We start from the raw sequence: 27,519 nt of genomic DNA, 5'->3' as shown, positions 1-27,519 counted from the left end.
CACCGCCCCAGCCATGGCCTCCACTGCGGGGTGGTTCTTCAGACACCATGGCTATCACCATCCTCACTCCCTCGCACCCCAGACCATTATGGCCCTGATATGGGGACACTCATTGCACAGATCCCCCTTATCCTGGGACTACCTGGGCCCCTTGACCATGACCATCCTATGCTCAGAGGGTCCTGCACCCCCATATTCCAGAGGACACCCCAGGTCACTTGTCATCCTTATTCTTGTTCCTCCATACTCCCAGGCCCTTTGGCCCTTATGGCCCCACTCCCCAGGGCTCCCTAATGGCCATAATGGCTCTGTTCCAGGTATCCGTGTTGCACAGGTCGCCCCTTGTCCAGGATCCTCCCCAGGGAAGCTTGATCATTGCCATCCCCTGCTCTTGGGGACCCCCAGACCCCTTGGGCATGGCCCCATACATGGGGCTCCCTATCTCCCATGTACCCCCGCTGGCAGCACCCTATCTCCCGTGTAACCCCCCCGCCATCGCTCCATCTCCCGTGTAACCCCCCCGCCATCCCTCCATCTCCCGTGTAACCCCCTCGCCATCCCTCCATCTCCCGTGTAACCCCCCCGCCATCGCTCCATCTCCCGTGTAACCCCCTCGCCATCCCTCCATCTCCCGTGTAACCCCCCCGCCATCCCTCCATCTCCCGTGTAACCCCCTCGCCATCGCTCCATCTCCCGTGTAACCCCCCCGCCATCGCTCCATCTCCCGTGTAACCCCCCCGCCATCCCTCCATCTCCCGTGTAACCCCCTCGCCATCGCTCCATCTCCCGTGTAACCCCCCCGCCATCGCTCCATCTCCCGTGTAACCCCCCCGCCATCCCTCCATCTCCCGTGTAACCCCCTCGCCATCGCTCCATCTCCCGTGTAACCCCCCCGCCATCGCTCCATCTCCCGTGTAATCGCCCCCTCCCCCAGCCCCGGCCCGGGCCCATTGTCCTCCGGGCACCCCCCGGCGCCGGCCCCGTTCCCGGCCCCATCCCCTCCCCTCCGGCCCCGGCGAGGGGAGGAACCGCCCCTGCGCCGCCCTGCGCTCCTCGCCCCGGCACCGGCTCCGGTTCCCGCTGCCGCTCCGGCTCCGCTCGCTCCCCGCGCCGGGGCCGCCACCGCCCCCTCCGCCCGCCCCGCCCCGCCCGCCGGCGGCGCCGGGACCCGCCGCCCCGGCATGAAGGTGCTTCGGCACAAGATCGAGCTGCTCACAGGTACGGCCCGGCCCGGCCCGGGCGTGCTGGGGGGGCGAGGCGGGAGGAGCCGCCCGCTGGGGTCGGGGCGGGGGGGGGAAAAGAACCTCCAGCCCCCGCCTAGGAGATGGGGCTGCCGGCCCCGGCCGCCCCCGCCGCGCCCCTCTTCTCCCCCAGGTATGGGCTGGGGGGGAGCGAGGCTTTTCGGGGTGCGGGAGGCGATCCCGGCCGGGGTGCCCGGGCTGCAGCGGGCGGAGGCCAGCGGGGGGGGGGGCACTGAGCCGGCAGCCTCCTGGCACGGGGCCCGCCCAGCAGGCAGCCGGGGTGAGGGGGTGCCTGTGTGGGGGGGTGCCTGTGGGATTGCTGGGGAATCCCCGCACGTCCCCAGCTGGCCCAGCCTCCCATGGGAGTCTCCCCGCTGCCTGGGTGCTGCGAGGACGGGGCTGGGGCAGGGGAGGAGGTTGCTCTTAGCAACAGCCGCTGCGAAAGAGCGCGCCCCTCGCAGAGCCCCCCGCTGGCACTGCCGCCCCCCGAGCCCGGGATGCTCAGCCCCTGCATCCCTGGCACCGCATCCCCCCGTCTGGTGGGTCTCGCACACTGGGCTGCCCGCTCCTGCACTCCCCGGTTGGACCACACCGTTCGACTGGTTTGTGGGGGCTGCTGGGGTGCAGACCTGCCTCCTCCCCCCCACACTCCATGGGGGCAGAGCAAGCTGTGGGTGTTTGTCCTGCACTGGCGGGGCAGGAGGTGGCTTGGCCTGGGTCACACACCCCATCGTGGCTGAGCAGGAGTCCTGCTCGGGGGGCGATGCTGTGGGCACCCTTCTGTGTCTTGGATCGGGGTGCAGGTTCCCTTACACCCTCTCCTTGCCTTGCTGGAGGTCGCCTTGGCTTTGCCGCCTGGCAGGGGCCAGCCCTCACTCCTCCGGATTTGCCTCCCCATCTGCTGTGCACTGTTGTTAGGTCAGAGGATCTGTGCCAGCATCCTGTGGGCGCCACATCCACGCTGGGGCAGGAGCAGGTGCTTAATGGGGAGACTCCTGTGAAGTTGGTGCATTGTCTGAGGGACCCCTGCCTTCCAACCGGACATGCTGTCCAGCACCAGACCCTCCTCACCGCCTCGTCATAAAATAATAATAATAATGATGATGATGATGATAATAGTGTATTTCCTTACCACAAGGTGTTTCTCCTCCAGTACGGCAGCACTGGGCTGCAGATCCCCGGGGAAGGAGAGCCGACATGGCTGTTTCCATCCCCACCTATACATGCAGTGCCAGGGCCCTGGCGGGGCAGAGCACGAGTCCCAGAACAGAGCACTGCTGTCCCGCTGGGTTTGGGACCCATGCGGGGTTAGGGAGGAGGCATGTCCCAGCTGTGCCCAGGAAATGGTGGCACTGCACTGGGGAGGCAGACTGGGAGCTGAGATGGGCACGCTTGGGGCAGCACCCCGGGGGTAGGTGCCATTGGGGAGCATTGGGGTGAGCTGGAGGGAAAAGGACTCGTTGCCAGCCACATCGCCCCAGAGTGCAGTAGGAGCCAAGTTGCTTTGGCTAGGAGACCTGGAGACATGGCTTCCCCAGCAGCCCTCCGCAGTGACGGTGGCCCAGCTGGGCTGGGTGACGCTGCCCACAGCCCCACTGCTGCGCTATCAGGAGCAGGGACCAGGGTACCTGTGGGGTGGCATGGGATGCTGAGCGCCCCTGGGAAGCTGGCCGCTTGGCTGTGATCCTGCTCGCAGGCTGTTGCACCCATGGGACTTCCTGATGTAATGATCCCTCCTCCATTCCCGTGCTCGGCACCACTTTAAGTGACTGTCCACCCTGCACTGGGGATGCTGGTTGATGTAGGGCTCTGCCATGTCCCTTGTGAGCCAGCTTTCCCCACACCATGCAAGCAAGGTCATGGGGCCTTTCCTCATTGCTTGGCCACCCGCCCTCCCATATTAGCTGGAGGCTTTAATTAATAAAGGCATTCACCATACGCTGAGTGCTGTTCCCAGCTGCTGGGGGTGCAGCCACACGGGTTGGTGTGGTCAGCGTGGGACACTCCTGCTCTCTTCCAGACCCAGGTACCGGTGAGGCTGATTTTCGTCCCATTTTTTAACCTCGGGATTGTGTCCCAGGGATCGCGGGGTTGCTTGGTCGGTGGCTCTGTGGGCTGCAGAGTCTTGGCTGCGCTGGTGGGCTGCAGGGCGAGGGCTGTCCCCTTGCACAAAGCCATTTCCCCAGCAGCCCAGCCTGGAGCAACGTTCCCCAGCGGTGTGTCTCTCCATGGGGCTCTCAGCACCGGTCCCCATTGGGGTTTTGCGCAGCCCCCAGCCCCTTTGTACAGGGGGTGATGTGGATTCCCCCAGTGCTGGATGCCCTGGGACTCCTGGGAGGTTTTGTGGTGCTGTTTCTCCCTCCAAACAGTTCTGGTTTGTTGGATGGCTCCCAAGGAGCAAAGCAAAGTGTGGTGTCTGCAGAAAGCAGCCAGGTGGCACAGCCTGCTTGCGTTTTGAATGGAAAGCCTGGTCAGATGGGCAAAAGCTGTCTTTGGAGGAGAGTTGATGACCAGCTCCCATATTCCTGGTGGCCTTGCAATGCTCGTTGAGTTGCTTGGCCTTTCCACATCGTCAGCCTGGGCTGACCCAGGTTTGAAGGTGGACAAACGTGGAGCAGGCTTGGCTGAGGCTGTAGATGAAGCAGGGTCTGTGTCTGCTGTGGTGCTAGCACAGCCCAGTATCATCCCCGGTATTGCCAAGGAGGTTGCAGAGGGTGGGTAGGCAGTGGAAGGGGTGTGGGACTGGTGCTGCCTGTTCTGAGCAGCAACAGCTTGTCCAAAGGCTTGGCCTTGGGGAAGGGGTGGAGACGGAGGCAGCGAAGGCAAACACCTGAGGTCCAGATCCTGCCTGAGCACACATAATCCCCTTGCACTGGGACTTGCCAGTTACCGGCCCAGTCTATACAATGGGGGAGCCTGGATTGTCCCGTGTCCCTGATGTCTGTCACCTTCCGTATGCAGCCAGCTGCCAGGGGCATGGGCATCCCCTTGCTCCCCTTTGCTTTTGAAACTGGCCTGGGGGTGTTTTTGGAGATGCTGGTGTTGTCGGATACAAAGTACCAGTGCCGTGGTCAGCGGCATCCAGTCCCATACCTCTGCTCCACAGCCAAGTCTGTCCCTGCAAGCCCTGGAGCTGAGCTGCTGGCTGGCCAGCACCTGCTTCACAGGCAGGAAGAGTTTTGGCGTAGATGCTTCACATTTGGTTTTATCTCATCATTGCAATACAAACTTCAAGCTGTCTCTCTGCATTCCTGCTGCTCAGAGCATCCCTCTGCCTCCCGGCATGGCTGAGAAACATCACCCCTTGTTCTGACTCTGCACCCATAGCTGTCCGCAGCTTAAAAACCAGCCAAAACCTTGGATTTTCTCCCTCTGACTGATGCTGGAAGTTGAGATGGGAATTGGCGTGTTCTAGCCCTGGGCTGAGTGCTTACAGGGATTACCAGCATGGACCGACCAGGTTGGTCTCCCGGTTTGCCATGCACTGGAAATGGGTATGTCCTTAACTGGGAGAACTGGACCTGAGTGGGAGCTGGAAGCTGAGCAAATCCAGCCCTGTGCCTGCTTTCAGCTCCCAGCAAAGGGGCTTGCTGTGGCCCCCAGACAAGCTGAAGCACCAGGTCCCCATGGTAGATGGGTGGTGTGAAGCTGATTTAGGTCCCGTCCCCATGGGCAGGGACACCCAGGAGGCTCCCAGGGGGCTGGGACAAAGGGGACCAAGGCAGGAGCTGCTCTGACAGCTCCCTCATGCCGGGCAGGGCTGCTGCTGCAGGAGATGACCATGGCGGGGCTGCACGAGCTGCGCTTCACCGAGGAGAAGCCGCTGCTGCGGGGCCAGGACGCTGAGCTGGTGAGTCTGGTGGCCACGCTGGCTCTGTCTCCTGCACGTGGGGTGCCAGGATGTGGGTGTGTAAGCGGGAGCTTGGGGCAGGGGGTGTGCTGGTATTGGGTGTTCATGGGCGCCCGTGGGTGGTGTCCGGTGCACACGTGTGTGCAGACGTGTGCTGTATGGCTGCACACGCACGGGTGAGTGCGGGCTCTGCCTTGGTGTGCTGATGTGTGTGTGTGAGTTGCACGTACGGGCTAATACACACACATGTGTGCACATGTGCAGGTAGCGCGTGCAGGTATTGTAGCTGTGTGTGTGTGTACACACGTGTGGGCATTGCGTCCCCCTGCAGCCAGTGCTGCCCCGGGGAGCGGGTGCTCGTGGTGTGAGGGGGCTTTGTCATGGGAGTGAGCTGTGGTGGGGGGATGTCTCTGTCCCTAACGGCTCCTTCACTCCCCAGGAGAACTCAGATGTCTTCCTCTCCGTTGTGGACACAGACTGGAAGGTAGGAGCAGCCATGGGGGGTGCCCCCCCCACTGGGTCCTGCGTGGGACAGCAGCCTGTGGCTGGGGAAGGCTGTGGGGCTCTGAGTGGGCCCAGGGGTGTTGCTGACCCCCACCTCCCGTGGGGACTCAGTGCCTGGTGGGTGTCTGTGCGTGGGACTGCACGTCCATTGCGGTCACTGGCAGGAGGGGACAGGGGGGTGCTGCCAGGCTTGCTCTGTGTTGGCACTTGGATGTGGCTGGCGGGCACTTGGTGACAGACCCGGGACAAAACCTCTTTAAAACAGGAGATTGCTTCTCAGGAGGGCCGAGCTGCTTTTCCAGCCACTCAACCATTGCCATGGCAATGGTTTCCTGGGCGATGCCAGCTCCCTGCTTACATAAGGATGTTTGAAAGCCTCTTTCTTTTTTGGAGAGCTGGGGCATTGCCCCTGTTCCACCCACCTCTCCCGGAGAGCAGGGTTCCCGCTCCCCTGGCTGGCACCGGCCCACCTTGTACCTCTGTTTTGCCTCTTTGGAGAAGCCACGTGACGTGGCCTTGGGGCTTGCAGGGTCTCAGCATGTGTCTGGCTCCCAAGTTGGTCTTCACTGCTCTCGCACCTCTGGCCCAGCTCATTCTGCACCAGTATCCCTGCAGAGACTGGGGTGCTGGTAGATGGGGAGGGAGGGTAGTGAGGCTGCCGGACCCCAGCTCACTGCCCGTCCCTCTCCAAGAGCATCTCCCCTCTCAGGGGACACCAGTGACCTAGTATCAACCAAACAATCTGTATTCAGGTTCTATGTTGTGCTTTGCCAGCAGCTGGGACCACCAAGAGGGTGGGCATGGTTGGTGCTGGCTGAAACAGGGGCCGGCACTGAAACAGCAGCACCTGCAAGGATAAAATAAATCTGGATTTCATTCATCCTGGGGGAGGGGCAGGGGAGCCCAGGTCCCTGTTTTGGCAGACCCACAGTGGTGCCCAGGCTTCTGGGGCTGGCCCACTCAGCCTCCATCACCTGTGCAAGTGGCAGGGTGCAGCCGCATGAGGAGCAAGGACTTTTGTCAGGATGCTGAGTGGCGGCTCTGGTGGTTCACAGAGTAGGAGATTTCTGGTGGCCCTCTTAGAGGCCTCTTGACAGTGGTAGAAACGAAATGCCACCCTTCCCAGCATCTCCAAAGCTGGCAGGATGCTGGGGCTGGGGGCGACAGTGTGTGGGTCTGGGCCGCTCCATGCTCTGCTTGCTCAGGGTCCCTATTGACTGCTGGAGGGGAAGCCACACGCCCCGGTGTCACCAAAGTGAGGGTGAGGAAGGAGAGGGAGGTGAGGAGGAAGAGGGAGGTGGCAGTGTCAGGCTGCCCAGAGCTGGTAGTGCCACAGGCACCAGTATGGCTCTTGCTCAGCTGTGCTAGGGCAGGGCTTGGTTGACCTGCAGGGGATGTTAAAGAGCAGTGACTCTCCTAAGACAATCACAGTGGCGCTGAACCATGTCCCTAATGGTGTCCAGGTAGAAGGGGTCCAGACAGCAAATGCCACAGTGATGTGCCTGCATGGCCTCAGTGCCTAAAAAAATGAACTGGGCAAGGATCAAGGTGGCTTTTCCCAAGCCAGCCAGGCCCTGTGCCCTCTTGGTTCCCCTCCAGGAGTATCAGGGTGGGTATGGGATGAGCTTCCCAGGCTGTACGAGAGCAATCCCCTTTTTTCCCCAACTTGCAGGTCAGTTCCCTTCAAAGGCTGGGGGCTGCCTGCCCTTCCTCGAGATCTTCATCCATTTTCTAGGCTCAGCTCCTTGGGGTAATTCAGTACTGACCCCCAGCTTAACTCTTCTCCTCACCCTCTGCTCCTCCCCAGAGCCAGTCACTGCTTTCTTGCCAAGATGCTCTGGCCTGGCTGGGGCAGTGGGGGGCGGAGCGGAGATCCTCACTGCTGCTGCCAGCTGAAGTAAAGCCCTTGGGACTGCTGGTGTAAGCCAGGGTGCAGGAGTACAGGGGTCAGGTGGCTCTGCCCTAGGACCTGGGTACCCTGGCACTGCTGGAGGTCTGGGCCACCTGCCAGGAGGATGGGCTAGTAGCCAACGGGGTGGTGATGCCTTATGATGGGAGACCTCCCATCTCCCTGCCACCCTTCTGCATTTATGCCTTAACTTCCATCTCAGCTTTTCCACCCCTTCTCCCTTCTGTTTTGCCACCTTCTGTCTTTTTTGGCCTGCTTATCCCCCTCTGCATCTCTAGCTTTTTCCCAGAGGCTTGTGCTCTTTGGCTCCACAGACAGCAGGGCTGAGGAAAGCAAAAATGGCACCCAGACCCACAAATGGCATACTTGTGCCAGGAACCACCCAGGAGCTGAGCTTCCCCCTCACATGTGGTCCTTCGTTAGCAGATGCATCTCTCCCTGCAGGACAGCCGCTTTGGTGGAGGCAAGGTGGATGCCTTCCCTCTGCCTGTCTGTCTGTCCTTTCTCCCATGTCCAGACCCCTTGGCTGCCCAGCCCTGACTTGATTGCAGGACACTGCTTTTCAGTGGCTCCCCACCAGCTTTGGGTGATCATTTGTCCAGGTCAGGGAAAGGGCTTTTCCCGGGGAAAGTGGCCCAGCCCTGTTATTAGACATCAGAGCTTCCCCAAGAACAAGCCTCTAGGACGAGGCCACAGGCTTTGTCATGCAGGTAAGCCTGTGCATGTGCTGGTGCTGGCGGCTGGACCCCCTCTGCCTGTGGCTGTGGTGCATGCCAGGGCATGGTGGAAGCAAGCCGTGGCAAGCTGCCCATGTGAGGACAATACAGAGGTGATGTCAGGCTCCAGCTGGCATGGAGCACTCTTGTGGTGGGCAGGAGGCTAGAGGGTCCCCGCTGGATGCGGCCCTGGGCTGCCACTGGCATGTGGCTCTCCAGCCCCTTTGGGCAGGCTCTGGAGGGACCATGGGACTCTCTCCATCCACAATTGCCCAGATTCGTGCTGCAGTGGGTTGTGCTGAGCTGGGCAGTGGTGCTGAGCTGGGCTGGGGCAGACAGAGTGCAAGGGGTGGCACCCAGAGTCTGCCAGGGGGTTTTGGGGCTGTGGCAGCATGAGGCCATCTGTGGGTGCAAGCTGCCTGCTCGCCCTCTCACAAAGCCTTGTGGGAATCAGGGCAGAAACCATCTGCCTGTGCACATGGGCATACACACACACACACACGTGCGTGTGCACTCAGCATGTGTTGGCCCAGGGGCAGGGTCCAACCCCTTGGCACCGCTGGGTTACCTGCCTTTGTTACCTGCCACTGGCGACGTCCAGGTTGGGGCTAAATCCTGCCCATCCCCTGCATGCCAGCGTCCTGCAGCGGGTGGGATGACTGTGCTGCTGGGTCAGGTAACACGGGTATCTGGGCAGTGTCCATGTGCGCACACGTGTGTGCCCCTCCGTGCACGTGTGCACAAGGTTCTGCATGTATGTGGGTCGTTGTGCATCCATGGGCACGACTGACAGCCATGGCATCCATGCGAAGCACATGGGAGAAGGATGCAGCAGGTGTGCTTCTTACACACATGTGGTCGTGCACATACATGTACAGGAGCATGTACCACGCAGACACGTGGAGGCCAGGCCTGTGGGGGTATGCACAAGCATTTTGTGGGGTTCATGTGCTTCAGCATAGGTCATTGTGTTTATTTTCGCAAAGTTTGCATGCACAGACGTGTGAGGGGACATGGTTTTGCCTGACAGCTGTGTGTTGGTGTGTGTTCCTGTGCATGTATGTGCATGATCACATGCATACACATAGTACACCTGCCGTATCCTTCTGTGTGTTTAGTGTTTACCCGTGTCTGTTTGGGGGGGGGAGATTGTGCTTCCTGGTTTGTGTGTGTTGCTGCAGGGCCTTGGTCTGAGCAGCTGCAGGCTCGAGCATGATTCTGCATGTTTGCATGGGGCCGGACCCGTGTGTCTGTGTGTGACAGGTGTGGGTGAGTGCTGCTGGGACCTGCTGTGGCGATGCTCTGTGTGCTGCAAGGGTGTGACCCTGTCTGGGCACCCTTGCCTGTCTGGGTTTGCAGAAGGAGGGAAGATGGAGCAGGTACTGCACGGTACCAGGCATTTTTTCTTAATAAACAAGGGTATTTGGGGCCAATTGGAGCATGAATAATTCCCTCAGCAGCCAATGGCTGAGTGCTGGCTCCATCTCAGTGCTTGCCCGCAATGGAGGCCAAACCTGCCGGGGCTGCGCGTTGCGTCGAGGGGGAAGGGAGAGGGAGGGCTTAGCGCAGGGCTGGGGCTCCGCTATAAATCGAGGCGAGGGGCTGAGCCAGCGCAGAGCTCTGCTTCACCCCAGCCCGCCACACTGCTGTGCCCCACACCGGGACCCTGTCCTCGGCCCACCCAGCCCATCTGCTCATCCTCGTCCGCCCGGTTCCTCGCCATGCCTGAGTGTTGGGATGGGGTAGGTACCACCGTTCCCGTGCTTGCTGCCCTCCCTTCCCAAGGAGTTTTGCCCCAGTCCCTCCTCTGCTCGCCGAGGCTGGACCTCTGTACCCAGCAGGGCTCCGTGTGGGCCAGGCAGGCGTGGGTGCGGGGGGGGACCTGCTGCTGGGGAGCCCTTCCTTCCCCCAGCCCCACTGCTGCATCCCCGACGCGCCGCAGGTTTCAGGGACGCATTGTCCTTGAGCATGTCCTCCCCGAGCCCGGCGGAGATGCTGCGCCGAGGCTGTGGGTGAGCGAGCGCAGCTGCTGGCTGCGCTGGGGCTGAGTGCTGCTTGGGTGGGCGCACGCTGCCCCTTCCCCACCCTCAGAGTTGCAGAGGGAGAGGGTCTCTTACCGTTTTGAAGCAATCCCGTGGATGGTTTCTGGCTTCTGCGGTGAAGGCAACACTCGATGGCAACAGGCTCGTGTGGAGGGGAGGGAGTGAGGTGGGAGCACTGCAGCGGCGAGTGGGTGACCTGGAGAGGACTGGGCTCTCTCAGACACCTATGGGTGCTGTGACCCCTGCACCTCTCCTTGCCAGGGCCATGGGTTGTCAGTGCCCCCCTCTCTGCCTGCATCCCCTGCATCCCTAGCCTCTCCCCACAGCAAGCATCCCTGCAACAAAGGGCAGGGTTGTGGTACCCAGTGATTCTGCAGAGGCTGCACCATAGGCAGAGATGTGCCTGGCTTGGCAGGGGGGGGGCTGGGGGTAGCAGTGCTAGGGAAGGAGCCGCCACCTTGGATGTGTGATTTTGGAGTGGGATTGCAGGCTGAGCTGCTGGGGCTGTGATGGGGACTGTGGGCATGGAGATGGGCAAGAAGCCAGTGCTGTGCCCAGCATCAGACCACATGGACATCTCCTGCTCTGTGACCTTGGGCCAGGCCCTTTTTCTGCCTCAGTTTCCCCATCTGGCATTGCGGGGGGATGTTCATTGCCTGCTGCTTGATACAGCCTGGGGGGGTGGAGGGACAGCTGTGGATGAGGGATGGGGTCGGGGTGCCCTTGGGTAGCCGAGTGTTGTCTCTACAGAGCCCTTGAGCTGCCCTCGGGTGCCGTGTCCCCTCAGGAGCAGCAGATCTTGGTGAGAGGAGGCACCGCAGTGAGGAGACTCTGTCCTTAGGCGGTTCCTCCCACCTGGGGCGTGTGCCCTTCAGAGTCCTTCTCGGTGTGTGACCCATGGGAGCATTCACGCACCCGCTCCCCTCCCACCAGCCCATCCATGGGGCTGCCAGTACTAGCATGAAGTCCGCGTTAGTCGGGCACCCTGCCAGCATCCTCTGCCCAGCCCTGCTTAGCTTGTGATGCTCCTGCACCCACCAGATCCCAGCTTTGAGGTCACTGCCAGGGGGCTGGCTGGCAGGCATGGGCATCTGGAGGGGAACCCTGGGCAGCACCTGGGCTTGCAGCCCCAGTTTTCCTTGCTGGATGGGAATGATGGCCGTGGAGACAAGGCTAGAGCCCTCCCAGCCAGGGAAACAGAGTCATAGCACAGTCCTTGTCTCTGTATGAGGGCACAGCCATTTCAGAGCAAGGGATTTTAAAGTTACTTCATCTGTCATTTTGGGATCAGGCTGCAGCATTTCCTGAGGTGCTGTCTGGGGTCTGACCTCTACCTGTTTGTCCCAAGCACAGTGAATCCAGGCCAACTGGGCCATGCTGTGATCCCCACCCTGTTGCCAAAACTCCCTCAGCCTCAGGTCCTTGAAGATTTCCTGTCTCTACCTGTCCTGTCCCGTGATCCTCCTCTTCCAAGCCGTCTTGGATCATCCCATCCCATCCCATCCCATCCCATCCCATCCCATCCCATCCCATCCCAAACTTCTATCCCTTGACCCGATCCTGTGATAAACCTGTCCAATCCTAAATCCTATTACCCTATCCCAAGTCTTCCCTTCCCCTTCCCCTTCCCCTTCCCCTTCCCCTTCCCTCCCATTGGTAGAGGCTGGACCATGTCTATGTGACTTGTCCTGCCTTCTGCCACCTCCAAGATGCCCAGAGCTGGGGGTTTTCCCAGATGGCTGCTTCTCTTTCCCTTGTGTTCCCATGGGACCCAGCCCCTGGGGAGGCAGTGGTGAGGGGTGGGATGACAGGGCAGGAGATGTGTTCTTGGGGCAGGCAGGCATCACTCCATCTCTCCTCTTGCCCCAGGAACATGACATTGAGACCCCCTACGGTCTGCTGCACGTGGTCATCCGGGGCTCACCCAAGGGGAATCGCCCGGCCATCCTGACGTACCATGATGTGGGCCTGAACCGTGAGTGCTGGTCCCTTGGCCGTGGGGCGCAGGGGCAGGTGGGAGCAAACCTTGGGCCGCACCATGTGCTGGAGCCTTGGCCAAAGGTTCTGGCTCAGCTTCTTTGCCTCCTGCCATGGAGGGTCCCCGGTCTGCTTTGGGTCTTCTCAGGCATCTGAAAGAACCAGGAGGGTTGGCTTCTCAGCTGAACCCAAAGCCCAGGCCAGGCACGGCCAGGCACAGCCAGGAGGGCTTGGCCACCCCGGCGCTGGCTGTCTGCCTGCCCACACCAGGCAAGGGCGGGCATGGGGGATGCCGGGTTGGTCCCTGCTGCTGCCGCCCCGTTAGTATTCAGAGCACGGGCATGGCTGGCGGCAGGCTGCAGTGGGGGCTGAAGGAGACGTGGAATAGCTGGGAAGGAGGGACCCTGAGCCGGGGTTCTGGATGTGGAGATGCTGCACTCTGTTAGCCTGCAGCCTTGGACCTGCACCCCAGACCCCTGCCCCGGGCTGTGTCCCCTGTTTGAGCTGTGATGCTCTGTGAGCAGGGAGAAGCATCTCGCCTCCACTGGCAGCTGGGGCTGAGTCACCGTCATGCTGGGTGAGCTGCTCACCACCACAGCAGCGCTCTCGTCTCCAGGGATGTGTCATGTTGGCTGTGATGGACCTTACAACCTGCCTCACCCCTGTGTTTTGGGAGGATGTCCCAGCACTGATGCCATGGGGCAGGACCCCTCCAAGCCCCAGCAACGGCTCTATCCCTCTGCAACAGTGGTGGCCTGTCCACAGCAGCACTGGGCTATTTCTTTGACTGTTTACAATCAGGGAGATTTGCAGTCATTTCTCAAATCCCATGTTTACTTGAGCCCTTTCTGGAGAGTTTGGATGGGGCTGATAATATCCCAGGCTGCTAATCCCACTGCCCGCTAGGTGGTCCTACAGCTCTGGGCTTTGCTTCCCTGAGTCCCATGCCTCCAAGTAGATGAGTCTCACCCCAAACCCCTCATCCTTCTGGCTACATCTGCCCATCCCCATGCTTCCCAACACCAGTAGGGATGCAGCCCATGCTGACAGTGGCTGTGGTCTCTGCTGTGGGGTGAGTTGCCTGAAGGGAAGGGGATGGGAGGGCTTTGGTGTCATGTCACCTCCCAGTTGAAGGGCAGTGGGAGGGCAGGCGACCTCTCTCCATGCTCCCCTGGCCTGCCAGGCCCCTGTGCTGGGGCATGTAGCCTCTGATCCCTGCCTGCCCTTTGACAGACAAGCTTTGCTTCAACACCTTCTTCAACTATGAGGATATGCAGGAGATCACGAAGCACTTTGTGGTGTGCCATGTGGACGCGCCAGGCCAGCAGGCAGGAGCCTCGCAGTTCCCTCAGGGGTAAGTGCCATCTCTGGGGGCTCGCTATGCCTGCGGGATGTCACCTCCCTGCCCACTGGGTTGTTGCTGCCTGGGCAGGTGTGCCCTGCCTGCAGGTCTCTCTGGACCATGTCAAAGCCCGTGGCCTGACTGGCCCACAGTGGGCAATGGGGTGATTTGTGGGTGGTGGCATTTCCCTGGCCCCTTTGGGCAGCCTAGCTGCCCTGTCCCAGCCTTCCTGCTCTGTGCAGGTCCCATAACCACCATCCTGTGCCTCCCTGTGCTGCAGGTACCAGTACCCATCCATGGACCAGCTGGCTGCCATGTTACCCAGTGTGGTGCAGCATTTCGGGTGAGTCAGCCTCTTCTCCACAGCTGCCAGCTGAGGGTGCTGGTCAGGGAGATGGTCAGGAGACACGAGTTTGGGGCTGGGGAAATTGTCCCAGTAAGCTGTCACCCTGCATGTCTTCTTGTGCCCCATGCTATGGGTGGAAGGGCACGCCAGGGAACTCACGCTGGAGCCTGCCGTCCCCCCATACGCACCTCTCCGCTTTCCAGGTTCAAGTACGTGATTGGGATCGGTGTTGGGGCAGGAGCCTACGTGCTGGCCAAGTTTGCGGTGAGCCTGAGGCTGGAATGGGCTGTCCTTGAGTTGCCTGTACCTGCTGTCAGCCTGGGGTGTGGAGAGGAGCAGGAGCTGACACAGCTGGGCAGACTGCCACTGAAAGCTCCTGGAGGGATGGGGAGGCTGGGATGGCAGTGGCAGTGCCATGGCTGTGGTGGCTGGGTGATCTTGCCACAGGTCTCCCGTTGCGGCTGGGACAGGGCCGCGTCAGCCCCATGCAATGCCTGTGCCGTGAGCAGTGGTGCTGGTGGGGGACTACCCTGGGTGCGTCTCCCCTTTCCGCTGAGCGTTGCCTCTCTTGCTCACTGCAGCTCATCTTCCCCGACCTGGTCGAAGGACTGGTCCTCATGAACATCGACCCCAATGGCAAAGGCTGGATTGACTGGGCAGCTGCCAAGGTGAGCCGGGCCCTGACCCCCTCTCCCTGCCCTGGCTGCTCCTTGGGGCTGGAGCTGGCTGTGGCAGTGCCGTAACTCCCTGTGCTCCCTCCACAGCTCTCCGGCCTTACCAGCACGCTGCCGGACACTGTCCTGTCCCATCTGTTCAGCCAGGTAAGGGCTGCCCATCCTGCTGGCCCCCTGCCACCGGACCCCTCCCCAGTATCGCAGCCGGCTCACCCAGGCTGCACCCTGCCCTGCCTGCCGGGTGCCCCAGTGCTGCTGGACCTGCCCCTCACCTGCAGATGGGGTTAGTCAGGTCCTGCTGGCATCCCTCCTGCCTGATCCGGGGCTTAGCCTTGACAAGCATGCAACTTGTGCCCACGTCCTGCCTGGGTGTGCTGCCTGTGCCATGCCCAGCCTCACTGCCTGGCAGCCTCCTGCTCTGCTCCACTGGCTGGCACGGTGGGCACAGGTCTGGGGGAGCGGGGGTGTCTCCGTGGCACCCAGCAGCACCAGCCCTGATGTCCATCCCTTATCGGCACAGGAAGAGCTGGTGAACAACACGGAGCTGGTGCAGAGTTACCGGCAGCAGATTGGCAGCGTGGTGAACCAGTTCAACCTCCAGCTCTTTCTCAACATGTACAACAGGTGAGCACCCCGGGTGGCCTTGCCAGCAGGCTGCTCCCCTATCTGTGCCAAGGCAAGGGGCTGCAGTGATGTTGGGTGACCCTGAGTGCACTGTAGGAACCCTAACCACTGTTGGGTGCTGGCATCACCCTCCGGTGCAGGCAGGCAGTGGTGCAAAGCTGGCTGCTGGTGCTGGCTAGGGATGCGGGAGTGGTGGTACCTGTGCCGGAGTCTTGCCGTGTCCCAGAGCCCTCGGCCGTGGATGCACGCGCCCTGGTAGTCCTCCTGCTCTGGGTGATGGCACAGGCCTGGGGAAGGGGGCAGAGATGCCATCCCCTCGTGCAGGGGGTGGGGAGGCTTGCTGCTCCGCTGGGTGCTGCATCCCGTGGCACCAGCTCTGCTGAGGTCATGGCAGAGATGGCCGTGGGGTCCTCCATCCGCAGGGTGCTGCGACAGCAAAGCTGGGTGCTGCTGCCCGGAGCTGGCTGTGCCCCGGCTCTTGTGCTGTGGCTTTGGTGGCAGCACCTGCCCATGGGCTCACGCTGGCCCTCTTTCTCCTCCATCAGCCGCAGGGATCTGGACATCAACCGGCCTGGGACTGTGCCCAACGCCAAGACGCTGCGGTAAGAGTTGTGTCGGCGTGGCATGGGGAGTCCCAGGGCAGTGGAGCCCACCCAGGCCCAGCCCTGACTGTGCTCCTTCCTCCTCCAGCTGCCCTGTGATGTTGGTGGTCGGAGACAACGCGCCTGCTGAAGAGGGGGTGGTGAGTGATGGGGCAGTGCCTGCAGGGTGTCACGCAGATGGTGCCCACGTGTGGGCACGCTCATGTTCGCTGCCTGCTCAGACACGTGTGAGCTCCTGTCTGCGGGAACTTGCTCATGTGCAAACCTACCTGCTTGTGTAGGCGCGTGTGCACGTGCATCTGTGCGTGGTTGCAACACCTGGAAAACCTCCCCTTCCTCATATGCCCAGATGTGGTGACAGTGTGCGCACTCGGGTGGCATGGGACACAGGCACGCTCCCCGCTTGGCCACATGAACACGAACAGTGGCTAGCATGAGTGTTTGCTTGTACACAGCCACGTGATTGTCCACACTTGCACACTCAGTTGCAGATACTGTGCAGGTGGCCACATCTGTACATAATGGATAGCTGCACGCTCACACCCCCTTCTCCAGCACGTGTACCTCTATGCATATGCACATGAGCACATTTGACACCTCACCAGCCTTGCTCCCCTCCCTTTCCAGCCCCCCCCCCCCCCCCCCCCCTCCTTGCTCAGATGCTGCCTGGCAGGGGAGAGGCCCTCCTGTTCCGTCCAAGGGATGGTGATTCTGTGGGCTCAGGGCTGGGGTGGGATGTGCCAGCTGAGGTGCCATGGGCCACTTCTGCCAGGCTTAGGGCACTCTAGGGTGCTAATATCATCCTTCTTGCCTGCAGGTGGAGTGTAACTCCAAGCTGGATCCCACCAACACCACCTTCCTGAAGGTAGGTGGGTGGCAGGGGGCAGCTGGGAGGTCCCTGCTGCCCATGAAGTGCCCCGTTGCCCTCTGCCCCAGGGATGCAGGGTGTCCCCATCTCCCCATTCCAGGTCTGTCCTGGCCATGGGGCTGGGGGCAGGTAGGGAGAGCAGGGTGGCCCCAGCAATGGGTATCAGGGGACAGGGTGGGCTTTGTACCCTCCCAAACTAAGCAGGACTTTGTCTCTACAGATGGCTGACTCCGGTGGGCTGCCCCAGGTCACACAGGTGAGCCCCCCCAGTTAACTGAGTATACTGGGCCCTGGGACATGCACTGGTGCTGTCCCTGGCTAGCAGGGGATAAGCTGAGGTGGGCACAGGGATCTTGCGCAGGGGCTGCTGGAGGCAGCCTGGGGCTGAGTGGATATCCTGGCCCCGGTGCTGCCTCAGCTCAGCCTGCTGTCTCCCCACAGCCCGGCAAGCTGACTGAAGCCTTCAAGTACTTCCTGCAAGGCATGGGTTACAGTGAGTGCCAGGGCTGGGAACGGGGCTGGCGTGTGCCTGCGTGTGCACTTGTGTGTGTGCCTGTGTGTGCGTGTTGTGACCCCGCCACAGGAGAGGAGACTGGCACCCCCATGATGGGGAGCTGCATGCGTGTCTGTGGTGTTGTATACGCAGGTGTACAAGGTGTCTGTCCAAGCATTTGTAGGGGCATGGGGTGTACAGGCTCTGTGTGCACACAGGCATGTGTACAAGGGCTCTGTGTACGTATGTGTGCGGACAGGGTCTCTGTGCATGCACACACACTTGTGTGTGTGTGTGCATGCACAAGCAGACGCTGTGTGTGCACACAGATGTGCAGAGTCCACGTGCATAAGTCTGTGTACATGTGTGTATAGGTCCACGAGCATGCGTGTGTGTGTGCATACCTGTGTGTGTGCACGTGCGTGAAGGTCCATGTACACGTGTGTGTGTTTGTAGGTCCCTGTGCACATGCACTTGTGTCTGTGTGTGTGCAGGTCCATGTGCATGCACACATGGGGCTGGGTGGGGGCTCTTGGAGCAGCCAGCAGGGCTGACCCTCTCTCTCTGCCCTCCCTGCCCTACTCCCCCTCCACCCCTGCCAGTCGCCCACCTGAAGGATCGGAGGCTGAGTGGAGGCACAGGTACTGCTCAGTGCTGCTCGGCCCGTGCCCGCTGCTGCATGGTGCCTGCCTGGCCTGTGTCCTTGAGCTGCCTAGGCACCTCTGGAAGCAGCCTGGGTGTGGGGCTGGCCCTTCCTAGCCAGGAGCCCTCTGCCTCACTCTGCTTTGCCTGAGAGGCCATCCTGAGCCAGGGGCGGGGGCTGAGAAATGGCATTCAGAGAAGTCCCCCTGGTGCAGGCACAGTCTTGGCAGTGTGCTCGCTGTCCCCTTCTGCAGCTGGCCAGGAGCTGTGCCTGCTGGGCATTCTGGCTGGAGTTAAGGTGTCACCTTCCCTGCACACCTCCCATCTCAGCTCTCTCCTTCCCCAGAGCGTGGTGGCCAGGGGTCCCCACTGCCTCATGCCCAGTGGTTGCATGCCCGGGAGTTGTACCCGGTGTGCAGCCTGCTGCAGCGTGCCCTGTCCCTGCCCCAGTGTCCCTCGCCAGCCTGGAGCTGCTCATGTTGTCACAGCACTGCATGCTGCAAGCTTGTGCCTGGGGTTGTTCGCAACGGGGAGTGGAACCGGTCGCTTTGCTTGTGTGAGGCAATGTCAGCTCAGGTCCTGATGGCTCTCGAAGGGCGCTGAGCACCCTGGCTGTCTCTCTGTGCCCGTGCAGTGCCATCTGCCAGCATGACCCGCCTGGCACGCTCCCGCACGGCCTCCCTCACCAGCGCCAGCTCGGTGGATGGCACCCGCCCACGTGCCTGCACCCACTCGGAGAGCACTGAGGTCATGGGGCAGATCAACCACACCATGGAGGTATCATGCTGAGGTCCACACCTGCTGCCGACGTCTCCTCCAGAGCCATCTCCCATCCATCAGCATCCCGCCAGCACCCACCCGCCCCGTGGACATCCTCCACCAGGGCCCTCGCTCCTTCGGGGTCGATTTGTCGTCTTTGCCATTGGCCTCATCCCCTTGTCTGGTACCAAAGGAGAGGAGCTTCGCTTCACTGCCTCCTGGCTCCAGTTCCTGGCTTCGTCCAGCAGTCACACATGGTTCTGCATCGGTCTTCACCCTCCCCAGAATTGGCTTGGCCCTGGCCAGGGATGGTGGATCGCAGGGGCATGGGGCCTGGATGGGGGGAGCAGGGGCAGGGTGGTGAGATGGGGACAGGATGGTGGGATGGGGAAGGACAGCAGGATGTGAAGAGGATGCAGGAGGTAGGCTGGTCCCCCAAGGTCAACCAATGGCTGGCCAAACTAGAAGGAAGACAGGACAGGGAGCAGCACTCACTGGGAGGCCACTGGGCCCTTCTTGGGGATGTATCTCCCATTTGTCCCTGCCGACCCTCCCTGGGGAGAGCTAGCACACCCAGGACCTCCTGCCCCAGAGCTTGCTGAGCATTGTGAGAAATCGCACCCCGAACTGCCCCCTTGCCCTGGTCATGTGCTCTGTGTGCTGACCCAGAGCAGGGGGAGAGGGCTCAGCTTTGCTCCAGAAGCCATTGAGGCAGGAGATTGGCATGGGAGTCCCTCTGCCTCTGCCCATGCCCTCGCCTGTGGCAGCACTTCCTTGGTCCCTTGTTGAGAAGGACAATCACCACCTGCCACCAAAAACTGGGGGGGACAGGGGGGCTGCGTGCCCTGTCTTGCACTTCCCTGCCACACTGGTAGTTGTAATCCCAGCTCTTGGGCTGAGACTGCTCAGGCTCAGAGGCCACCAGGTTTGCAGATGTCACATGGCAAATCCCCTCTCCAGTTTTGCCACAGTCTGTGGGTGTCACCGCAGTGGAACCATTAGCAATAAGATGAGACACTCCCCCCCTGCAATGCTGGGGAGCCCTCAGCACTCTGCCCCACAGGGTGCATCACTGCAAAGTGCTGGCAGTGTGGGGAGCACCCCAGTCTGGCTTTGCCCATGATCTGGCTTTGCCTGCAGAGCTGGCCAGACCCACCACGGCTCCCCAAATCCACCCCACCTCTCACTGGCACACTGAGTGGGGCATCTCTTAAGGGCTTGCCCCCACCCCCCGAGCTGCGGGGCCCCATCTGGCCGCTGGTTCTGGGTGGATCCAGCCTCTTGCGCTCGGCATGGCAAGCCATGTCATCACGTAACCTGCCATTGGCCACCTAGCCTCTGCTGCCACCCGTGGCCCACTCCGCAGGCACCAGAGCCCAGTTCCTCCTGCACTGGGGTGAGGGAGCCCCTGGTTCTGGCAGTGGGTGCTCAGGTCTTTGCGGGTGATCCGCGGGGGACCTGAACAGGGACTTGTAGGGGACCCCCTGGGTGCCACCACTGGGCGAGCAGAACCAGCCCACTGGGAGCAGGTCCCACCCAGCCACCCAAAAGCACTCCCCCCCCCCTCCCTGATCCTGTCCCTGTTCCCCAGAGAGAGGCATGGGGGGTCCTGGGGCTCCCAGTGGGTGTTTAAGGGCTTTTGGCCCTGAAACCCATGCCCTGCCCAGCCCGTCCCATATTGAATGGCAACCCTGAAACACCGGTGTCCCTATTTGTCCCCAACTTTGTTCTGCCGTGTGCTTCCTTCTCAGTGTGACTCTGAAAGCTACGTAGCTCCTTTTTACTGTAGATACCGCTGCGATCTCTCGTTTTCTCAGCGTGTCCTTCCAGATGATATATATATAAATACCTATACATAATATATATAAGGGTTTGTCTAGTCCCTGACCTTTTTGGGTTCATTCCCCCTTGCATTCTCATCCAAGCGGTGCTGTGTGGTTCCCTTGGAGGTGGTCTGGCCATGCTCACCTTCGATTCCTCACCTTGGTTGGTTTGGTTTACCTTGGTAGTTTGTTCTTCTGATTTTTGTCAGTTTTCCTTTTTTCCTGGTCACAGCGGAATTTAACGCATTTTCCTGTCTGAGCGTAACCTGGTTTTGTCATGGCAGCATTAAGGCCGTAGCACTCACAAGATGGCAATATGTAAACCAGATTTAACTAACCTGTTGCTGTAGAGAGGATTTACTGTGTTGGAAAAAAACCCAACAAACTAACAAAGATGTTAAGAATGTGCTGTGCTCTTTTCAACGTGCTGGAGGGAAGCGGGTCTGAGCCCATCCTGGGTCTGCCTGCAGACATCTGGTGGGCAGGGAGGACAAGAGGGACACCTTGGCCACCAACTCCACCAGGAGCTGCACTGCTGGGAGAGGGGGACCGGAGTGCCCATGGAGGAGATACCAGGAACCCAGGGTGGATGTGGAGGGGAGCTGTGGGGTGCTTTGGCAGAGTGCTCTATACATTGGGAGTGGATGGAGACTGGAAAGCTGCCAGCTGTGGCCCAAAAAGGTTGGATCCAAGGGATGCCCACTGGGGAAGGAAAGATGCACAGCTACACAAATCTGGGGATGAGCAGGGTGTCCGGGAGATCCAGCCTCCCTGTCCTCTTCCAGGACTGCGGGATCCCTGTTTGTCTCCATATCAAAGGCTGCATGTCCCAGGCCACAGCCCTTTCCAAGTGCATGGAGCCTTCGCTGGGAAGGATCCCCTCCCTGCATCCTGACCTTCGTCCCTGCTCCAGTCTGTCAGTGTCTGCTTGGTAATGGGGTGCCCCAGACTGGTCCCAGTCTCTGAAGAGGATCCCAGAGCCAGGGCATAAAGGGAGCGTGACTCTGGAGTTCACATGGATGATTCGCTGGGGTGGGTGAAGAAGAGTCTGGAGACATGGGGAGAGAATGCAAACTGCCAGGACTGAGCCCACTAAGATGTGAGCCAGCAGCTAGGGAGCCTCTCCTGGCTGGTTTGGCTGGAGGGGTCTGCTGGTCTCCCTGCCTTTGATTCTTCCTCTCTCCTGCTCCAGCCTTCAGGCTTCTCTCTTGCTGGCTCCTCTCTCCTTCTGCTTTGGTTTTGGGAGCCTCCCTCCTGCCCCTTCTCTCTCTTTCCCTCTTTCCTGCATTAGGCTCTCCCTCCTCTGGTCTTGGGATCTTCTCTGGCAGGGATGTCTGTTTGGGGCCCCCTCTCTGCTGCCCACCCCTCCCCCTGGCCTGGGTGAGCCTCATCTGGTTGTGTGTGAGGGGGACTGGAATGGTCCCGGTGGGGCTGGGATCCGGTGACTCCTGCCTGGCTCTAGGACTGGAGACCATTGTGGTGTCAGGGAGCTGCAGCTGTGATAGCTGAGCTGCTGGGAGGGGAGCGGCCACGTGAGGACCCAAAGACCATAGAGGAGTAAGAACCTGCTGATGCAGGATATGGGGAGGCCACAGCTGCGCTTGGAATGCTGGAGACACAGGGGTGCCTCCCTTTGAGGTGCGGGGCTAGGTTGTTATTAATGAGGTTTTTTGTGTTAATTAGCACCTTTGCATTTAGATGCTGGCAGGATGGAGGGCTCTGAGGGTGCATGGCAGTGGGGTTGGATCCAGGGGAGGTGCCCTGAGCTGCCATGTGCCACCGGACTGGGACTCAGGCGGGATATCCTTCCTTTTTTTCCCACTGGTGTGAAGCTGGATCATGCCAGGCTGGACTGCAGCATCCCTGAGGCTGATGGAGGGGAACTCCTGCTGCACGGATCTCCGAGGCCTCTGCCAAGCAGCCGTGCAGATAGACTTCTGACAGTTCCCAACCATGGGTACACATGACCATCAGTTGTGCTGGATGGGTCACCCTTTCCCCAGCTGTCCCAGGACCCTGATAACACACACCTCCCTGCTTGACCATCAGCTCCCCGAGGACATGGCCCCAGCTCCCACATGCTTGGGGACAGGAGGAATCAGGAGCCCTCATACCTTGCCATCAGTCCCAGACAGCCTTGATCCCCTCGCTGCCTTTCTTATCCCTTGGGAAAGGGGAATACTGAATTTCCCTCCTGCCCCTGGCCCCTTCCCTTGATGCTCCTCTACAATGGGGCCACCTCACATCCCCACCCAGCTCCCCCATGGGTGCTGTGTGCCAGGGCACCCCTATTCCCTGCTTTCCCCTGACTCTCTGGGAGTTCTATTCCCCTGGTACCACCATGGAGCCCACCCATGTGAGCCTGTTGCCTGCCTCCCCATGCCCTCCCTGTCCTGCTGCTGGGGCAAGTCCTGTGGCTGGGCTCCCTGTGATGGGCACAGGGTCCAGCCATCATCATCATCATCAGCTCTGCCAGGGTCCCCAGAGATGTGCTGGGGGTGATTGCTGATGGAGGGTATGTCAACCACACAGGCTGCACCTCATCTTGTATTCCCTTGGGATGGTCTTTCAACTGACTGCTCATTTGAATTGTTGTGAATTGTTCCAAATCATCCTTTTTCAGGAACAAGTATGATGCAGAATATATAATCTATAGACACCTGCTCCATCATTTATAAAGTGCTAGTTCTAGCAGGATTTCTGCAAAGATCCATACTTCCAAGTCAAGTGTTAGATGTTCTCTCTTATCTTTTCCTTCAGTCTCATTGCTCCTTCTTCTAGACTCTCCCTTTCCTCCTGCAGGAGCTCCCTGAGGCTGTAGACTGACTGTGTGGCATCTTTGCTGACCAGGATGCTGTGGCTCTGGGACACAGGAGGCTGCTCTGCCAAGGGGAGCTCCTGTTTGTTGCTGTTGGTGGGGGGGAGCACAGGTGACAAGCTGAGGCTGGACACCTAATGTGAAGGCAACTGCAATGAGGGGCAGCTCATTCAGCCACAGGTGGCTTCGCTGTCTGCATCTAGCTGCCCCTGAAATAACTTGGCTGTGGCTGTAAGCAAGGAAGTGCCTACAAGGAACCTACAAGGTGGTGAAATCCTCCAAACCCTCTCCAGGAACTCAACATGCTTCTCTAACGTGCCCTGGAGAGGGCTGGACATCTTTGTGCTGATGGGAAGTAGTGAATAAATTCATTATTTTGTTTTGCAAAAACGTGGTTAAACCGCAAGATCCATCAAGCAATTACAGCTGCCACTTCTTGGAAGACCAACCAGGACTTGGCAACTACTCAGAGACCTGGGACACCAGGCTGGGAGGGATGAGGGAGTTAATGGAACCACAGCTATCAGTGAAGGGCCGTACAGGGGAAGGGCAGCTGAGGGGGAGGGTACACAGAAAAGGGGTGTACAGGGCCTGTCGTGTGTAAAACACGGTCAGTCAGTTCACTTGTCTGCCTGAGCCCTGCTCCTGATAACTGCAGTCTGTCCTATCATCTTATGTCTTCTTATTACATCTTAACTATCTCTCTGCATATTGTCAGTCTCCATCCTCTGTGTGTGTGTGTACTGCAAGGACTAAGTGTCAGCTACTGGTGGGACCTGAGTGTGAGTCAGTGAAAATTGGTGCCAGCTACTGGAGTTAGATTTGGGGTGTGGGTGCCCCTGTCAGCTACTGGAGTCAGGGGGGGTCTTAGCCTCAGCTGCTGGAGCAAGTGGGAGTCTTTGTCTTCCAGCCACTGGGACAGGAATGGTGTGTCCCCCCAAATGAGCTACTGGGGGGGACTGACATGAATGCGGCAAGTGAGGGGCTCAGTGCCAGCAGCTGGTGTGGGACCGTGGGTCACAGCTCCTGTGCCTGGTGCCGCTGGCTGAGTAGGATGAGTGCCTGCATCTTCCCTGGTCCTGATGGGCACTGAGTATGCATGTGCATTCACCAGCAAACTTTAAGCTGGACCAGCTGGTGAGCAGGGGAGCACTGGGATCAGGATGAAGTATCAGGCAGGTGGGGGGATCCCTGGTGGTATGCCCAGAAGCACTGGGGGGGGGCGGGCATGTGTATTTGCAGCAAGCATCAAGCTGGACCAGCCTGTGAGTAGAGGACCTGTGGGGCAGGTAATGGGGCCAGAATTCAGGCAGAGGTGTCAGGTGGGCAGAGACACCGTACCAGTACTTGAGGGATCCATGAATGTGTGTATATGTGCTTGTGAACATGGTGAGTGTGCGCTTGCACTACCTGTCTCTACCATCCAAAGAGGAGGAAGGGGACTTGGCTGTCCATGTTTATGTTTTATCATAAATTGTTTGGTTTGGAAGGGACATTTAAAGATCATCTAGTTCATACCCTGCCCCCTGCCCTGTACAGGAACATTTTTCATTACATCAGGTTGCTCAAAGCCCCTGTCCAACCTGACTTCGAACATTTCTAGTGGTGGGGCACCCACAACTTCTCTGAGCAATCTGTTCTAGTGTCTCACACCATCATAGTGAAAAATGTCTTTCTAATGTCCAATCTAAATAATCTAAACCATCTAGAAGGCAACATCATCCTGGGATAGTGATGGCTGTGTACCTTGTATGTAAATGTTCAGCAAATTTCAACATCCTAGAAGTGTTATTAATGCCTACTCCAGAATGAAGGCTACCTTGGAACTAGTGAGACTGGAAACCTCCATTTATGGACTGAGTTATCATTCTATCCCAATTATATAAATATATGTGTTTGCCCTTTCAACCCCTAATTGAGTAATCAGTTTTTCCCCTTATACAAGGTTTCTTTGTACCAGTCCTGCAAGTCCCTACCCACAGCAGGTATGGTAGATAAGGTTCCTTTGGTGGAGGAGGGTTTTTTGTGTTACAGGGGTCTTGTCGAAGTGGTAGGGTTTAGGGTAGAGTGTGGTGTAGTCTCCAGGACCAGAGGTAGTGGTACACGGTAAGGTCCAACTTCTCCCTGCACACAATCTTGAAGGAAAATTCCATAGACTCTCCTGCTGCTATTTAGAGCACATGTACCCCTTGCCACCAAGATGTATTTACTTTTCCAAACAATCCATGTCTTTACTTTTTCAATGCTTATGATTGCTGATATGGTCAATGCCTTCACTTCACTGCAGCTGTTCTTAAATAATCCCTTGTAAATCCATGCTACTGAGCTGTATTGTCAGTACAGCAATTGGGATGACCTTACAGGGAAGACTTAACAAGAAGATCTGAACTCAACATATAGAGTTGACCTGGTCAAGTAACAATATAAAAAAATGTAAGTTTATAAAGCATTAGGTGTTATGATCAGCTTTGGGTCCAAGATATGGTTTGACCTGTGACTCTAATGACATCTACTGCCCTCTAGCCTCCCTTCCACTCTCCTGATGGTGCCCAGCCAGACAGGCCCAGAGCAGAAATCCAAGCCACAGAATTTCAGCCATCAGGTAGGATGAGATGTGCTGGGAAGGCAGCACTGGTACAGCACCTTCACTGCAGCTGGGAACCTTGGAGGCCTGCACTGGTCCTCACCTTCTGTTCCCTCTTGTCTGTGTGGGAGTCTCCACAGCTTGAAAATGTGAGGGCCAGAACTCCTGGGCAGAGGATGGAGGCCCCCCTGGATCCCTCCAAGGCACATCTTTGTGCTCCAACAGCACAGGAGCAGATTTTTAATGGCCATTAAAAAATCTATTCCTAAACAAAGCAGTACATTCCCACTCTAGGAAGAGAGGCTGAGGTGGTGAGGTCTTTAATGATGCTGTTTCTGGGCACAAACTCATGACATGCCTTTAAGAGGAGCCTCCTGGGTCTCTTTGCTGCCCTGTGCCAGTGTGAGGAGCAGTGAGAGAGGGAAGGTTTCTGCGTGCCCTCCCTTCACCAGCACTGGCCATTGGCAAGGTGCTGAAACAAGGAAAGCCAAATGCATGAGCACACTGCAAATCTCACTTTCCACAACAGCTCCTGATGAAACCCAGAGTTATAAAATCCCATTACCCATCTGAGAGTGTCCTCCTGTGCTGACTGCGCTGAGTGCCCCTCGCCAGCAAGCCCACCCACCACTCTGCTGACCTACATTTCCCAAGCTGGGCCAGAATAAAACACTGTGACTTTGGCACCTAAGGCTGGCAGAGACACTCCTCTCAGGTCAAATCGGACCAAATTCACCTGTGGGGCTCTTGTAAAGTTTCTGGGGAACGCTGAGCAACAGCAGTAGTCCATTGGCATCCATTACAGCCTGTGCTTCCTATTTTCCGATATACTTATCCATCTGATTCTGAGAAGCCCAAGTGGAGGGTCTAGGCGGCTGTGAAGGGTCTCTGAGGATGAGGCAAGGCAGGGACCCATTGAGGACTTCAGTCTGAACTCAGCCCAAGCCAGACAATGGGAATGGAAGGCAGAAGAAGGATGATGGGACAGTGCCTCACCTCTGTGCTTAATTTACTTCTCTCCAGCTTTAGAGTACTCAAGGACTTCCTTTATACTTTAGCTGATTTGAGAAGTTAGATCTTCTCTCCTCCATGCATCCACCACTGCCTGCAATAGGAAGACACTTCAGGAAAATGCTAGTAGGAAGTTAGGGAGGTGCTGTGCAGATGATTTAAGGCGACATCCCTTATGGCAGAGATCAACAGATGTGTTCCTGGTGTGGTAGGAAAAGCAGTGCTGAGTTTAATCTGGTATCACATGAAGGGCTCTGAGTAGTGACCAAATGGGACTCTAGCCTTATGGGGATATCAGGCTTTATGGGGATACTACTATCACATGGGAAGTGGTCTGAGAGAGAACAAGCACCATCCTTTGAGGGGAAGCTCTAACAGCCACAGAAGTTACCCATTCCCACATGCCTGTTGCCAGGGCTTAGCATCCTTTGGTGTGAGAACCTGGGCACACAATAAACACTTGGGCTTCTGCATCTGAAGGTGAATGCAGGACTGCTCAGTCAGAGATACTTGTTGAATCTGCCTCATGTGAAACCCTGAGCTGTCCTTTAAGTTGCTCCCCTGTGCTTTTGGATTCAGAGGTGCAGAAGCTTCAGGTTTTTGCTCCATTTCCAAATGCTGTTGAATCGCTCAGATCCTGGGAGAAAGCCTGTCCTCTGCTTGGGGAAGGAAGAAAGCAGGGAGTGAATACTGA

The 27,519-nt window shown here is 58.8% G+C and overlaps 1 protein-coding gene across 4 annotated transcripts; it reads left to right on the top strand.

The window, feature by feature from the left end:
- Positions 1-1,060: 1,060 nt before the first annotated feature.
- On the top strand, positions 1,061-23,939 carry NDRG4 (NDRG family member 4). Of its 4 annotated transcripts, XM_074912974.1 has the most exons (17): positions 1,061-1,218; positions 5,000-5,091; positions 5,531-5,575; positions 12,132-12,237; positions 13,473-13,593; positions 13,862-13,924; positions 14,131-14,191; positions 14,509-14,595; positions 14,692-14,748; positions 15,122-15,225; positions 15,771-15,827; positions 15,916-15,967; positions 16,645-16,692; positions 16,916-16,951; positions 17,137-17,188; positions 17,791-17,829; positions 18,465-23,939. In XM_074912974.1, the coding sequence occupies exons 1-17, from the start codon at positions 1,182-1,184 to the stop codon at positions 18,617-18,619; spliced, it is 1,212 nt and encodes a 403-aa protein (XP_074769075.1). In that variant the 5' UTR covers positions 1,061-1,181; the 3' UTR covers positions 18,620-23,939. The 4 variants fall into 4 exon arrangements, with proteins under 4 accessions (XP_074769075.1, XP_074769076.1, XP_074769073.1 ...); XM_074912975.1 differs by lacking the exon at positions 17,791-17,829 and having other exon boundaries at positions 1,062-1,218; XM_074912972.1 differs by lacking the exons at positions 1,061-1,218; positions 5,000-5,091; positions 5,531-5,575 and adding an exon at positions 9,817-9,962.
- The last annotated feature ends 3,580 nt before the right edge of the window (positions 23,940-27,519 follow it).

This window comes from Athene noctua, chromosome 9, assembly GCF_965140245.1.
Source record: "Athene noctua chromosome 9, bAthNoc1.hap1.1, whole genome shotgun sequence".
NCBI classification, from domain to species: Eukaryota; Metazoa; Chordata; class Aves; order Strigiformes; family Strigidae; genus Athene; species Athene noctua.
The sequence above is the reverse complement of the archived record's forward strand: the minus strand, read 5'-3'. Positions and strand labels throughout refer to the sequence as shown.

Coding starts and splice junctions, on each gene's coding strand:
- NDRG4 (XM_074912974.1), top strand. CDS start 1,182: ATGAAGGTGCTTCGGCACAAGATCGAGCTGCTCACAG. Junction 5,092..5,530: donor GGGGCCAGGACGCTGAGCTG/GTGAGTCTGGTG, acceptor TTCACTCCCCAG/GAGAACTCAGATGTCTTCCT. Junction 16,693..16,915: donor CCAACACCACCTTCCTGAAG/GTAGGTGGGTGG, acceptor TTGTCTCTACAG/ATGGCTGACTCCGGTGGGCT.